This window comes from Triticum aestivum, chromosome 7B (assembly GCF_018294505.1).
Source record: "Triticum aestivum cultivar Chinese Spring chromosome 7B, IWGSC CS RefSeq v2.1, whole genome shotgun sequence".
Classification (NCBI taxonomy): Eukaryota; Viridiplantae; Streptophyta; class Magnoliopsida; order Poales; family Poaceae; genus Triticum; species Triticum aestivum.
Genome location: NC_057813.1, coordinates 716,496,481 through 716,511,508, shown reverse-complemented (window position 1 = coordinate 716,511,508; position 15,028 = coordinate 716,496,481). Strand labels below are relative to the sequence as shown.

The 15,028-nt window shown below is 48.2% G+C and overlaps 2 protein-coding genes across 6 annotated transcripts; one reads left to right on the top strand and one right to left on the bottom strand.

Moving 5' to 3' along the window:
* Positions 1-349: 349 nt before the first annotated feature.
* LOC123156681 (disease resistance protein RGA5) lies at positions 350-5,524 on the bottom strand. 5 transcript variants are annotated; one of them, XM_044574843.1, is made up of 6 exons: positions 5,104-5,524; positions 4,354-4,999; positions 4,042-4,249; positions 1,708-3,759; positions 1,039-1,349; positions 350-781 (listed from the first exon to the last, which is right to left on the bottom strand). In XM_044574843.1, exons 2-5 carry the CDS (start codon positions 4,991-4,993, stop codon positions 1,046-1,048), a joined length of 3,204 nt encoding a protein of 1,067 aa, XP_044430778.1. In that variant the 5' UTR covers positions 4,994-4,999; positions 5,104-5,524; the 3' UTR covers positions 350-781; positions 1,039-1,045. The 5 variants fall into 5 exon arrangements, with proteins under 5 accessions (XP_044430778.1, XP_044430774.1, XP_044430777.1 ...); XM_044574840.1 differs by having other exon boundaries at positions 414-786; positions 5,104-5,523; XM_044574839.1 differs by having other exon boundaries at positions 363-1,349; positions 5,104-5,523.
* Positions 5,525-6,045: 521 nt separating this feature from the next.
* On the top strand, positions 6,046-8,820 carry LOC123156683 (disease resistance protein RGA4). Its single transcript, XM_044574844.1, has 3 exons — positions 6,046-6,248; positions 6,335-8,405; positions 8,515-8,820. Exon 2 carries the CDS (start codon positions 6,381-6,383, stop codon positions 8,376-8,378), a length of 1,998 nt encoding a protein of 665 aa, XP_044430779.1. The 5' UTR covers positions 6,046-6,248; positions 6,335-6,380; the 3' UTR covers positions 8,379-8,405; positions 8,515-8,820.
* The last annotated feature ends 6,208 nt before the right edge of the window (positions 8,821-15,028 follow it).

Below are 15,028 nucleotides of genomic sequence, written 5' to 3'. Positions count from 1 at the left end.
GTAAGCCTAATTATAGTGTCACCTGTTTGAACCTGGTAGTGTTTTGTGAGTGTTCAATAAATTTGCATTGTTTGATGTACTACTCATGATGAGTGGTAAATTTAGGTTTGTGGGATTTGTCAATCCCGAGATTTTTAATACTGATTCCTGAGTTCTGCTCTGGTGATGTTGGTAGAATTCACGTGTTGAATTTCAAATTTTCGTTGATATTGTTTTGGGGTTTGGAGGCTGTGCTTGGGTGCTGTTCTGGTGCTGTGCTCATGACTCCTATGCTACACAAGCCCTATTTGTTTTGTTTTAAAACCTAAGTAAGTCACTCATAGCACTTGAATTCTCTCATTATTTACAACAGAAACATTTTTTTTGCTTTCTTCGTATGACATATATGTTTATGTCTTCCCCATTTCAAACGAGAACATGTCGATCCCGCAGCTCACGGCATGGTCACAGAAGTATCAAATGGTATAATGCCAGCCTATAAGGCTGTGTGCATCACTCAGAGGCTGAGGGGTACATCCTCATTTTGAATTTTTTTTGAAAAGTGCCAGCCTATAAGAAAACACAGTACAGAACTTAGTGCACAAGAAAAGCAGACATGTGTACATACGGATGTAGAATAGATGCTGTAATATTTAGAGAGCTGATCAGTTTGGATGGCATCAGGGTGGGGACTGCTCCTCGGATGCTCGTTCTTCCCGCCGCATGGTTCACCGCTTGGTGCATCGTCCGTCTGTCTGTCGGATGTCCCTGGCGCTAATAAGCGGGATGATGCGCTCAACCCCTGGCCTGGGTCAGGGATGAATGAAAATAAGCACCTAGCCCAGTTCTGGCTTTGAATAAGTTACTTTCCAGCACAAGAGAGTTTCTAGAGGGAAGAAAGTAGGTAGCAGATGGACTTCATGACATGAAAGAAAAGGTCGACACTCTGTTATGTCCTTGGGAAAATCATACCAAGAGCTTGGAAAACTTGAGCAAAGCTGTAAATGGTACATTAGAAGCGTTTTCTATTTTTGGTGCACGAAGAAGAAATAATCGTACCAAAAGCTTAGCGCTTGGGTTGGGGCGGGCTCGTGGGTCGGGGAGGGCTGGTGCGGGAGCCACGTCGCCTCGGTTTTGGTGGACTGGTAAGGGAGGAAGATGGCATCGGCTTTGATGGGCTAGAGCTGGTGGGAGGAGGTACTGCTGCCCTTGACTTGCTAGCATTTACAGCTTTGCTCATCGGTGGTAGTGCCTTTGATGACGCTCCCACTGCTTTGCTCCTCCGTGCATCTTGTTTGCTCATTGGTGGCCCCTGTTGTTGACGTTCGCCCCTTGTTGCATCTTGTTTGCCATCTTGGCCTCTGGCAGACCTGTCGCGATTGAAGGAAAAATGACGAACAAATTAGCAGTGCAAGATTGGACGAATGCCCTGTTAAGGTCTCTTTTGGTTCATTGAATAGGCATATCATCAAAATTGGAAAATCATATGAAGTGAGGTGACAAGTATGTCATTTCATCTGATTCACAGGATATGATTGTTTTTTTCATTGGGTTTGGGTCTAGGCTAATGCTTTTTCCCCCCTTTGAAATAGAAAGGATTGGTTTCTATGCTGGACAGGAATGAGATTCTATTCCTACAAATCACTGGGTTCCAAAGAAATCCTTTTATAAAATTCCTATCCTTTAAACCCCCTACAAAATTCTTGTAAACGGAAGAAAAAGCCGTACCTGCTTTCCTTGCCTTCTTGATACTGGTGAGTTGCGGTGCTATCATCCTCCTTACCATCAAAAATCAGATCCACAAATTTTATTCTGATCCTAGGAGAGTTGGGGTGATTCCTGACGACAGCCTCCAATGCCGACTCGGCAACTTTTACGTTGAAGTTGTCAGCAGCCCCAGTACCAAGTCTTACACATACATCCGTAAGGCCTCTCAAGTGACTCAAGCCAAGAGTTTCAAAGGTATCCGATCTCCATTGGTCTGAGTTGAATCCTAGGTTGAGGTTTTGGAGTTTGGGCATCGCTCCTTGTTCAAAGGACAGGCATGGTGCAGCACACAAGAACTTGAAGTACGTGAGTCTATAGAATCCCCCGTCAGTCATGATCATCTTTTCTGTGGGAGTTGTCTGATTATACAGGGCGAGAGCAGCGAGGGCCGGCATTCTTTCCAGGATTTCAATATCACTCCTCGACAGACTCCTAATTGCAATCTTTAGGATGCAGAGTTTCCTTAGCTCTCCAAAGCACTTAGGTATGCAGAAGAAGATGCAGCAGTGCCGCGACATTTCGATCCTCTGTAGAAGCAGGTCTGGAGGAGGCTCCATGTTAAATCCATCAGGGGGAATAATTATGCTTGTAGGTGCTGCAGCCTGACCATCATCCTGATGAGAGGACACTGAAGCAGGTACCAAAGTTATGGTCTGCAAGAAACTAAGCCTCTCAACAATCCAGCCAAGGAGTAGCACATTCTTTTCCAGGTTTTCTGCTTGCTGTGCCATAGCACAGGTGAGCTGGAGATCCTGGAGATTAGACAGCCCTCCAAGTTGTAATACATTCTCTATTGAGTAACGGCGGCTGAGATCAAAATTCCCCAAAGTGCGAAGAGATGTCATGTGGGCTACTCCTTGAGGCAGGATAGATTCGCTCGGAAGACGGAGGTGCAGTAACCTCTCCAGATTATCCATATCTGATGGAACAGCAAACAATCTTGCATCTACTTCCAGTGTCTCCAAGTATCGGAGCATTCCAATCTTCTCTGGAAGTTTGACGGTGATATTACATTCAACCGTGAGATACTTCAGAAGAAATAAGTTCCCAATTCCAATGAGGTCAAAAATCTCATTGTCTTCATCAGCCCAAATATGAAGATTCAGAATACGAAGAAATCCATAATCCATAATGGAAGGAGGCGCACACTTGAAGAAACCCCAAAATACAAGTGACCGAACTTTCGATGTTACGATGGTTTCTGGAATGTATGCGCTTTTTACCCCTCCAAACTGGATGGATAACCGACGAACTTTGTCAGGGTGTGCTAGAGTTGATTCAGAATAGTCCACAGTGGTGACAAAATTCTCATCCAAAGATTTGGACCTAATAAAATCCAGTACCAAATGGTGAACCGTACATGACAACACCTTGCCAGTATAATCGGTGTCCACGGCCTGGACCATTGCTCTGCTGACAAGCTCATCAAAATAACGCTCAGCAATTTTCATTGCGACTGTCCCTTCCACAACACCGATAAAACCTTCGGCTACCCAGTGCTTCACCAACTCAGCCTTCTTCATCACGTAGCCCTGTGGATACATACTCAGATATAGCAAGCATGTCCTCAAACCAGGTGGAAGACTATTGTAGATAAGGTTTAAAATATCTTTCATCCCTTCGGAAGTGGAGGAAAAAGAATTTTGTATGTGCCTCCAATCTTCCATGACGATGCTTAATTCGCTTGCTAACAGACCTGCTATACTTACAATTGCTAACGGCAAACCTTCACATTTTCTGATAATCTCGTATGAGACTTCTTTGGTAGCTGGAGAACAACCATCTCCAGGGGCAGAGCTAAACACCCTACGGAAGAATAACTTTCGAGATTCATATTCATCAAGAAGTTCCATCTTATATATACGGACCGGGTGATAACCAGAGCATGCCAATGCTACGTCATGCACTTGTGTAGTTGTTATTATTCTGCTGCGGTGATCACCACGAGGAAAAGCGCGGCTAACAATATGCCATACCGATGCAGTCCATAAATCATCAAGTACGATCAAGTACCTGCATAATTTTGTATGTTAGGTCAGAAAAAATAAAAATTAATATATACCTTGCTCAAGCGGCAGCATATATATTAATTTGCCTAGGTTCACCTGAGCATGTGCTATAATTTTTTTTTGAGGGTCAACACCCATTAATAATATTCATAATTTCTCAAAATGCTATGGCAATGCCTGACACGCCATAACTGGAACCTCATAAAATAAAATTATGCCTATGATTTATTTATGAGAAGAGAACACGGAATTTGCTTATTTAGACAGTATAGTTGAGATCAATCACCCTTTGCCTTGGAGATGCCTGCTGATAGCGCCAATAAGGTCCAGCACATCAGGAAAGCCAGGGGGCCGTGGTGCCTTAAGTTGTGCTAGCATGCTGGTGAGGATTCCCCTCATATCTGGATTCTGAGACACACTTACAAAAGCCCGGCACTGAAATTTCCCTCCATGCTTGTGATACAAGGTTCTGGCAGCTGTTGTCTTTCCAACACCTGAAAGAAGATGAAAGAAACTTGGCATATGTTCCAGCTAGCATTAATGGGCCGGGCAGAAAAAGACTAGAGATATTCAAGTTGAGGATAGATTATTACTGTACCTGCACATCCAATTATAGGTATCACCTTGAGTGTCTTGTCGTTGACATCATCATCTAAAGCTAGCAGCTGGACAAGCTTGTTTGGGGCCTCCACGACCACGGCACCGGGTGTGGTATGGACACCGAAGGAACCCAGCAGCTGGACAAGTTTTTTGGAGAAGCGGCGGTTGAAGGCTTCCCACGTGTCAGACCGGGTGGTCTTGGGAGACCACTTGAAACCTCTGCGTCTTTCCCTCGCATCAATGGCGCGAGCAAGTAAGCCTGAATAAACAGCCTTGGCACGATCAGGTAACTCTGAAAATTCAGGACGATCTCGAGCACTTTGGACGAAGTTGAGGTAATCCTGCGTATCATAACAAAGCTCCCGAACTATCTTCATCCACCACCGGGCCATAAAGCTAGCACCGTCGTCTTCGGACATACTCTTCAGGGGGATGCATACTTCCCTGAGAGCATCTCTAAGAAGACGAAGCTCCTCCGCACCGAGAAGACTCTGTCCGGAAGAATCGAGTTCCCGGAGGAGGAGGGCCGACGGACCCAGCATAACAGTAACAGGAGCTCGAATCGCTGCGTGGAGATCAGGGTCCAACGCCATCGCTGGCAGAGGGGACGCGGCATCTACATCCTCCATCTGCGCCATCTTCACCTGAAGCAAGAAACAGATGATTACTATTGATCCCTCATAGACAACCAGATGATTTGTAATTGTATGAATGAACGACAAAGAAAGCTCGGGAGGGGAGACACTACCAGGGAAATCTCGATTTGGACGAAGCTATCAGATGGGCGAAAAAGTAGTGCGTGGACAAAGTGGAACACCACAACTCAACAGCCCCCTATACGTACATGGAACATGGGGAAGGGGAGGGTGCTTAGAAGACCTGACCTGTGACTGGAAGAACCGGCCAAGCCTCCGCCCCACGGAACCGCCCCTCCTCCAAAGAAAAACTGTGATTGCTGCCTATTCTATCAACAACCACTGGTGGTTAACATCTGGAACGAATCTGCCATCTGGGTTAGATTAATTGACATCAACATAGAAAACAAATGGATCCTCTTAGTCCATTTTTCTTACTTGGAAAACGATTTTATAGTAGTGACGGTTACAGGTTAGAAAAAGAGACAGTGTGAAAAGTAACGTGAACCATCCATTGGGTTATCCATTTCATAAGAGAGGATGGGGGAGAAGCAAGCCGAACCTTTGATTGACCCGGCTACCATTACTCTTACCTATATAGGAAGCTAATATAAGTACATAACACGTCCAATACTCCTTGGGAGATGCTCCCTCCGTAAAAAAACTATAAGAGCATTTGAACACTCTTATATTTCTTTACAGAGGGAGCAAGAGGAAGCATCTTAACACATTTAAATAATGAAAAATATATATAGAATAGACCTTTTTGTAAACACGGTATAAATGAAGACAATCATCACATATACCCCTATTAACACACGCACACATATCTTATCACTAGCTACGAGCACCTCTGAGTGTCTGAGATGATACAAATTTAATTAGTTCTCTGATCATCGATCGTACAAGATGATTCCAACTATTGCAAAATTATCTGAAATTTAAATCAAACCTCTAATTAGATATGTATGAAAAAAAAACTGAGTCCCGTTAGATCCAAAACCGTTCTGGAGAAAAAGTTTCCCAAACAAGTTCATAGTAAACACTAGCAGAGTACTCCCTCCGTTCCAAAATAGATGACTCAACTTTGTACTAACTTTAGTACAAAGTTAGTACAAAGTTGAGTCATCTATTTTGGAACGGAGGGAGTATATGTTAGCCCAGTCCTCCTTGCCACTTGTGAATTGTGACTTGTGACTTGTGACTCTATCAAGTCACTGCAGCCGAGGAGGGGAACTCTGAAGCTCCCTCCACCGAGGTAGAGAAGCTCTGTCTCCCGGCCCCTTCCCTCTCCCTCTCTCTTCCATTTGAAGCAACACTAACCGCTCTTTGCCGTGCATGCAGATCTAGGGAGGAGGAGTGATCTGTGGAGACAAGGAAAGAGAGACCGATGGAGTTTGCTGTAGCGGCATTTAGCACGGTAGCTGGCGTCGCCTTGTCGAAGCTCTGCAGCGTGAAGGGGAAGCTAAATACTGATGCTACCATCATCAGTGAAGAACTCAAGTGGATCGAAGCTGCCATGAAGGATCATGCTTCCAGTGTCGAGCCGATGAGTTTCTTGCAGGCAGAATATTTTGCACAACTGAGGGCCTTGGCTTATGACATCCAAGACTGTATAGACAGCTTCAACGCCAAGATGACGACCGATGATGAATTTGCCGACAAAATTGCCCAACTCAAGGAGAGATCAACTGCAACGACTGAACGGATAAAGAGGTTTGGCTTTCCTGTACAAGGGGCTGCAGCACAAGCGGCGGCTGCTGCTGTCCCCGCGGAGATTCAGAATTTTCATTTCCTGATGAGGGGAGGTAATCTTAATGGTGATTACCACAACTGCTTGCTATATCTGCGCTTGTTCCCTCATGAACATCATGTCAGGACTAAGCCCCTAGAAAGGAGATGGACGGCTGAAGGACTTGTACCAGGAGAACAAGGCGCAGCCAGCAATTTGGGCATGCTTGTTGGTTCCAGTATCATCAGGTCCACCCAGAGAAGCAGCAATGGGAAGGTGAAGAGATGCCAGCCTACCGGCGATGCGATTCGGCAGTACATCACCCAACGGTCCATGTCGGAGAATTTCATATGGTTATCTCACGATGTGGCCGAATTGCAGAACGAACACCTCCGCAGGCTATCTGTGCATGCTTGTGCAAACGCCCATCTGAATTTGCCTCAGAGTTTATCTCTTCTCCGGACCCTGGCAGTATTCTCCACTGGCGCGGCGGCAACTCTAGATAGTTATGAAGCTGTTTTAGATTTTACCAAGTATAAACTGCTGCGAGTGTTGGACCTGAAAGAGTGTGCTCACCTTAGTGCGGGCCATATTCAGGCTATCTACAGCCTGGTGCTGATGAAATACCTGAGCATCAAATCGGGCATCATTGATAGGCTTCCAAGGGAAATCTGGAAGCTGAATCAGCTAGAGACACTCGACCTGAGTGGAAGTGGAAGCTCAGAATGTGACGGTGCTGATGGAATAGTGACGGTGTACAAAGAAGTCCTCCTGCTGCCGCGATTGAAGCATCTCATTGGCAAGTTTGAGCTTTCCGGAACAGATACCATTTGGGCACCTGTACCGTCAGATGTAGAGAAGTTCCTCAAAGCTCATAAGAGTATGCTGGAGACGCTGGCAGGATTTGTCACCGGTCAGAAAGTTGGATTTCCGCAACTGATGAGTCTTATGAGGCGGTTGCGGAAGGTGAAGATATGGTGCGAACCCAATGCAAAGCGAAGAAACCTGCATGCTCTTTCAAGTGCCATTACCAAATTCATTCGTGATGGTCCCGGAGAGCCTCATCTTAGTCGCTCCCTATCCATCAATTTCCAAGGATCCTCGGGAGGATTCACGAGCGATATAGACCCAGTTCCCGGCATACTCGCCGCTCTCAAGCTGCAAGGCAAACTGGGCCAGTTCCCTCCGTTTGTCTCACAGCTAAGTTCCATCGACGAGCTGTGCCTTTGCTCGACTGGTCTGAGCTGGGAGGATATTCGAGCCGGGCTGAGCTACGTGGATATTCAAGGCGAGCTGATCTGCGTTGGGGGACTGAAATATCTCAAGCTTATTGAAAATGAGGATACCCTCGGGCCCATCGTGATACAGCCTGATCACCTCAAAAGCATCAAGCGGTTGTCAATCGTGTGCAAGCCAAGGCTAGACATAACAATCCAAGCTGGCGCGCTGCCTGATCTTGTGTCGCTTCATATCCTCTGTGAAACACTGGATGTTCTTCCTGGAACACCCGGCATTGAGATTGCACATATGAATCAGCTGGATCAAGTCGAGCTCCATCCTCAGGTCCAGGGCGGAATAAGAGCTCAATGGCAACTGGCTGTAGATGGCCATAATAATAGGCCCGTGCCCTTCCTTTTGTTCGTTGAAGAACCCTGATCGATAATGCAGACTTCATCAAACACGGTCAGTTAGTTCTCTACTCTTCTCCTCTTTCGTCTCCACTTGAAGTATCTTTCATTTGAAATAATTAAAGCATATGTAATTATATATACTTTTCACTATTTATGTGCAGTCAGTGCAAATCAACAATGGAGCCACCTTCCGTCGGCATTGCTGCCAACTTAATTATGTTGCACCGATATGCTGCCTCTCTCCTTTGTGTGATGGTTTTCTTCTTCTTATGGTTATTACTATAACAAGGTTTACCACATGTTGTTCAATTTAGCCTTTCCAACATTATTATTATTACTATTTGTGTGTATACCCACTGTTTGTTTCAGAGAGATTTCTCTTATTGTAAATTTTATTGTACTCCTTCCATTCAAGAACTTTTTTCTTTCGAAAAGGGATCAAGAACTTTGCTGCTCCTCATTATTTAGTCTTGTGTTTTGTATGTTCAACAAGCTTATCACAACTTGAGGATTGATTTCAGTTATGTCACTTCATATGCGCTGTCAAGATCAATGTGCTATTTTGCAAGCCAGAGTCCGATCGGAATAAAGGATTTTCAAAATAAAAATATTAGGAAATGAATCATATACAAAGACAATTTGTTGCGCCCTTTGAATTGCGGCGTTGGCTTTGAAAATTTCTATAGGAGTCCTTTATTTGGTTCATATTTTGGAGAATCTAATATTTGCTCAAACCTCATGTTCTACTTTCTTTGAGAAGTCCAATGCAACAGATGTCTTTGTCTCGCCTCTTCTCTTTCTCTCTCTCGAAGAAACAATTTCCTACAAAATCCCAGTCAAACATTCAAATATCCATACTGTACAAGTCTTGCGTTTTAGGGATAGCTTGGATTGTAGGATTCTAAAAAACATAGTAATAGGAAAAAAATACATAATTTCCTATAGAATTTCTTAGAACAAAATAGGCACTCAGATATGATATCCAATTCCTATACAAAAACTGATCTTGTGTGTCAGCGCCCCCGACAGTGGGGATCCACAAGGCCACGCTGTCCCCACTCATCAGGCTGCACCCAGGCCCACTCGACCCCATCAGCCCAACCCAAAGGTCCATGGGCCAGAATGGGCCAACTGAAGCACCAGCGGCAACTAATAAAGGCAGCGTCAGCGAGAGGAAGGGCATCCAGAGGATCAAGGCAGCGGCGGCTCGACTCTTTCCCCTTTCCCCTTCTTCCTTCCGCGACGAACCCTAGTCCGCAATTCTTGTAACTCGCCTCTGTAATCGCCACCTATATTGCTATTGATCGAGAGTACTAGTAGATCCTATCATCTGGTATCAGAGACCAGCCCTGCCATCCCTTCCACTCCACTCTGGACAATCTCATCGAAACCCGTCGCGTGCGGCAAGCGTGTTCCGTGCTCGCGGCCATGCATCCGTCGATCCAAGCATTCCTCGACCGTCTCGACACCAACATGAAGGCCCAGTCCAAGGCAATCGCTGAGATACAGCTCTCAACGGCCAAGATCGACGAGCTCATCGACTGGCGGCCCGATCTGGAGAAACGGGTCGCCGATCTGGGCGATGCGGTGGCAGCACTCCAGCGGGCGCAGCCGCCGTCGACCATGGAGACCGAGGAGACGCGGGCGACCGCACCACTCCACGCCCCACCCGCGATGATCGGCGCCCACACGGGGGCTGGATCCGGCGCGATCGACGTTCCACAAGGGCCAGTGAGCCACGACCTGCTGCATCTTCCACGGGGGTCCGCGGCGGCGTCCTTCCAGACCCCGCCGCTACCCCCGGCAACGGGTCAGTACAACGCCCTGACAGCATCTCCTTCCTCTCTGTCCCCATTTGCACATGCCAGCCAACTCCTCTCGGGGCTGGGACAGACACACCCGTCCATCTCGTTTCCACGGTTCACGGGCGTCAATCTGAATCTGTGAAAAACGCTGTGTGACCAATACTTTCAAATGTTTGGAATCTCATAGTCATTTTGGGTACCGATGGCTGCTCTAAATTTTTCGGGGTCAGCCTCAGTGTGGTTGCAGTCAATCCAAAAACGACTTGCAGATTTCACCTGGGAATACTTCACTAGTTTACTCTATGCTCGTTTTGGGCGTGATCGGCATCAAATGCTGATTCGACAGTTCTACACTGTCCGCCAAACTTCTACAGTCGCTAATTACATTGAACAATTTGAGTTGATTATAAATCATCTCTCGTCTTATTCGGATACTATTCACCCATTCTACTTTTTGACTCGTTTTGTGGAGGGCTTGCGGAAGGATATTCGTGCGGTGGTGCTCGTACAGCGGCCGCCCGATCTGGACACGGCCTGTGCTCTGGCGCTGCTGCAAGAGGAAGTGGCGGACGGGGCGTTTGGCACTCTGCCTCGACCACCCGATGCAACACCCAAGCCGGGTGCACCGATGCCTCTTCCGTTGCCCCCGGCGCGCACGGTACCCACGGCTCCTGCGGCTGATCGCCGCGGCACTGACGCCGCCCGTGCCGAGGGGTCCAAACTGAAGACACTCCGGGACTACATGCGCGCTCGAGGCCTTTGCTTCAAGTGCGGCGAGAGGTGGGGGCACGATCACACATGCCCCACCTCCGTGCAGCTGCATGTCATCGAGGAGCTACTCGACCTGTTCGGACTCGACAACGCCATCGACACGCAAGTCCCAGCAACAGATCAAGCTGACGACGCCGTCATGGCCATATCTCTGTCAGCAGTTACAGGAGGGGTGTCACCGAAGGCGTTCCAGCTTCGAGCATGGATCCAAGGACATGAGGTTCTTCTCCTGGTGGACTCCGGCAGTTCCAATTCGTTCGTCGACGACCGCCTGGCTGCAAAACTCACCGGCATCCAACCTCTGCCAAGACCCGGCCGCGTCCGCGTCGCGGATGGCAGCGAACTCACATGCTCCGCTTTCGTCCCCAACTGCTCCTGGTATTCACAAGGCCAGGAGTTCTTCACTGACTTGAAGGTGCTCGCGCTGGGTACCTATGATGCCATCTTGGGCATGGACTGGCTTGAGGAGCACAGTCCCATGGTTGTCGACTGGCGCGCGCGCTTCATCGAGATCCCCACACCAGCCGGCCCGCTCCGTCTGGTCGGCCACGACGCATCTGCAACAACCTGCGAATCCATCAACGCGATTCAGTTGCAAGGGCTCTGCAGCCGGGGTGCTATTTCACATGTGGTGCATCTGTGTATGGTCGCACCTACACAAGCAGCTTCAACACCAGTTCCTGATTGCATTCAGCGCGTCCTTGATGAGTTTCCAGATGTATTCACTGAGCCGACATGCCTTCCTCCCAGGCGTGCTTGCGATCACAGGATACCTCTTATTCCTGGAGCCCAGCCGGTCAACATATGGCCGTACCATCACAAACCTGAACACAAGACTGAGATTGAAACTCAAGTTGAAGAGCTGCTGAAATCAGGGGTCATCCAGCGTAGCACCAGTCCATTTTCTTCTCCGGTCATTCTGGTCAAAAAGAAGGATGGCACGTGGTGACTCTGCATAGATTACAGGCAGCTCAATGCACTTACAGTAGTGCCCAAGTACCCGGTGCCCATCATTGAAGAACTCTTGGACGAACTTCATGGCGCCAAATGGTTCTCCAAACTGGACCTCCGTGCGGGCTACCACCAAATCCGCCTGGCACCTGGGGAGGAGTATAAGACCGCGTTCCAAACACATCAAGGGCACTTCGAGTTCACAGTTGTGTCATTCGGGCTTGCAGGTGCACCAGCCACCTTCTTGGGAGCTGTTACCACAACACTCAAGCCAGTTAACCGCGTCTGTGTCGTGTCCTTCTTCGACGACATCTTGGTTTCCAGCTTCTCACTGGAAGAACACGCGGAGCATCTGCGTCAGGTGCTAGCGCTGCTGCGCTGCTGAGAAAGGATTGCTGGAAGGCTAAAATGAGCAAGTGTGTTTTCGGCCAGAAGCAGATTTCATACCTGGGTCACACCATCAGCGCCCAGGGTGTGTCCACCGACCCATCCAAGATTGCAGTTGTGAAGGACTGGCAGGCACCATCGGATGTCAAGGGAGTTCACAGCTTCTTGGGGCTCGCAGGCTACTATAGGCGTTTCATCAGAAACTTTGGAGTCATTGCGTGCCCCTTGTTCAACCTGCTCAAGAAGGGAGTACCCTTCCAATGGACATCTACAATAGAAACAACATTCCAAGTCCTGAAACAGCAACTTATCTCTGCACCGGTCTTGGCGCTACCAGATTTCAAACAGCCATTCATCATTGAAATGGACGCTAGTGATCGCGGCATCGGGGCAATTTTGCAACAGCAGGGGCACCCTATTACATTCATGAGTAAGGTGCTCAGCCCGCGGTATCAAGGCCTTTCAACTTATGAGAAAGAATATCTCGCCATAGTTGTAGCAGTGGATCAATGGCGTCCTTACCTCCAACATGCTGAATTCATAATCCTCACGGACCAGAAGAGTCTAATTCACCTGGAAGAGCAAAGGCTAACCACCCCATGGCAGCAGAAGGCTTTTACCAAACTCCTCGGCCTTCATTACCGGATTAGATACAAGAAAGGCATCGAAAACGCAGGGGCAGATGCTTTATCAAGGGCCAATCCAAGTGAATTCTTGACCAGCATCACTTCTTGTGTACCTGCTTGGCTCGAGGACGTCGTCAACAGCTACAACAACAACCCCCACGCCACTCGTCTCCTGGAACAATTGGCACTTCAGCAAGATCCGAAGGGTCGTTTTTCTCTTGAGAAAGGACTCATTCGTTTTCGTGGAAGAATCTGACTGGGAGGAGGCACATAGATACAACAGCGCATCATTGGGGCTTTCCACGATAGCCCGATGGGGGGGGGGGGGCACTCCGGATTTCCGGTGACTTATCGTCGCATCCGGCGTTTGTTTGCGTGGCCAAAGATGAAGACGCACATCCTTCAATACGTGCGCTGCTGTCAAATCTGTCAACAGGCTAAACCAGACCGGGCTGCTTCTCCGGGTCTACTCCAGCCACTACATGTACCCAGTCAGCCGTGGGAGATTATCTCTATGGATTTCGTCGACGGCCTACCTCAATCCAGCAAGTTCAATTGCCTTCTGGTCATTGTTGACAAGCGCACCAAGTTTGCCTATTTTCTGCCTCTGGCTCACCCTTACATGGCAGCATCGGTCGCGCAGTTGTACCTACAACAAGTCTACAAGATCCACGGCCTACCAACTACTATTGTGTCTGACAGAGACCCGGTGTTTACTAGTCATTTTTGGCAGGAACTGTTCAAAGGGACAGGAACAGAGTTAAGGCTCAGCACTGCAAACCATCCTCAGACAGACGGGCAAACGGAGAGGGTTAATTAGTGCGTGGAAACATTTCTGCACTGCTTCACACAAGCATGCCCGTGACGCTGGAGTTTTTGGATACCTTTGGCACAGTTCTGGTACAACAATGCACATCACTCGGCCATCGGCATGACACCGTTCAAAGCCATGTTCGGCTACGAACCTCGTCACCGGGGGCTCACGGCAGAAGGTACTTGCTCAGTTCCCGCACTGCAATCTTGGCTGGATGAGCGCGCCACTGTTCAAGCTCTCCTTCAACAACACCTCAATCAAGCACAACAACTGATGAAAGATCAGGCTGATAAGAAGCGATCCTTTCGAGTTTTCAACGTGGGTGACACGGTCTTCCTCAAGATGCAACCATACATACAGTCTTCCGTCGCCCCAAGAGCAAATCACAAACTCACCTACAAGTTCTACGGACCCTTTCCCATCATCAAGAAGATCAACGAAGTGGCATACAAACTTCAGCTTCCACAACAAGCAACTATCCATCCCGTGTTCCACGTTTCACTGCTTCGACAAGCTCTCCTTCCAGGTATGGCTGTTGAACCTCACCTTCCTCACGGTTTGGATGACCTAGCAGTGCCGGAAGCAGTCCTCCAGACCCATTGGCGCAAGAACAAAGACGACGTCCGAGAGCAAGTAAAGATCCAATGGTCAGCTGCTTCGAACCTGGGCATCACTTGGGAAGACAAAGCCAGCTTGATGGCCCGGTTCCCTCATGCGGAGGCTTGGGGTCAAGCCTCTGCCCAAGGAGGGGATGTCAGCACCCCCGACAGTGGGGACCCACAAGGCCACGCTGTCCCCACTCATCAGGCTACACCCAGGCCCACTCGACCCCGTCAGCCCAACCCAAAGGTCCATTGGCCAGAATGGGCCAACTGAAGCACCAGCGGCAACTACTAAAGGCAGCGTCAGCGAGAGGAAGGGCATCCAGAGGATCAAGGCAGCGGCGGCTCGGCTCTTTCCCCTTTCCCCTTCTTCCTTCCGCGACGAACCCTAGTCCGCAATTCTTGTAACTCGCCTCTGTAATCGCCACCTATATTGCTATTGATCGAGAGTACTAGTAGATCCTATCATTGTGTTTCCGCTATCATGTGCTCCGAATAGGTCCTAAACATCCCATTTTCTAAATAATAGCATGTAACAAACTAAGTTGGTGCGCTATCTATTCTTGTGTCACGTTGTATGATTTTCAAGCATCTATGTGTTCAAATCCTACTGTGTGAAAATAAATGTGGATGGCGTTTTCTGATGTGCAAAACATAGTGGGTGACGGGGACAGGATCCTGAGGGTGATGTTATTTTTGTGGTCACGAGCTATCGAGCA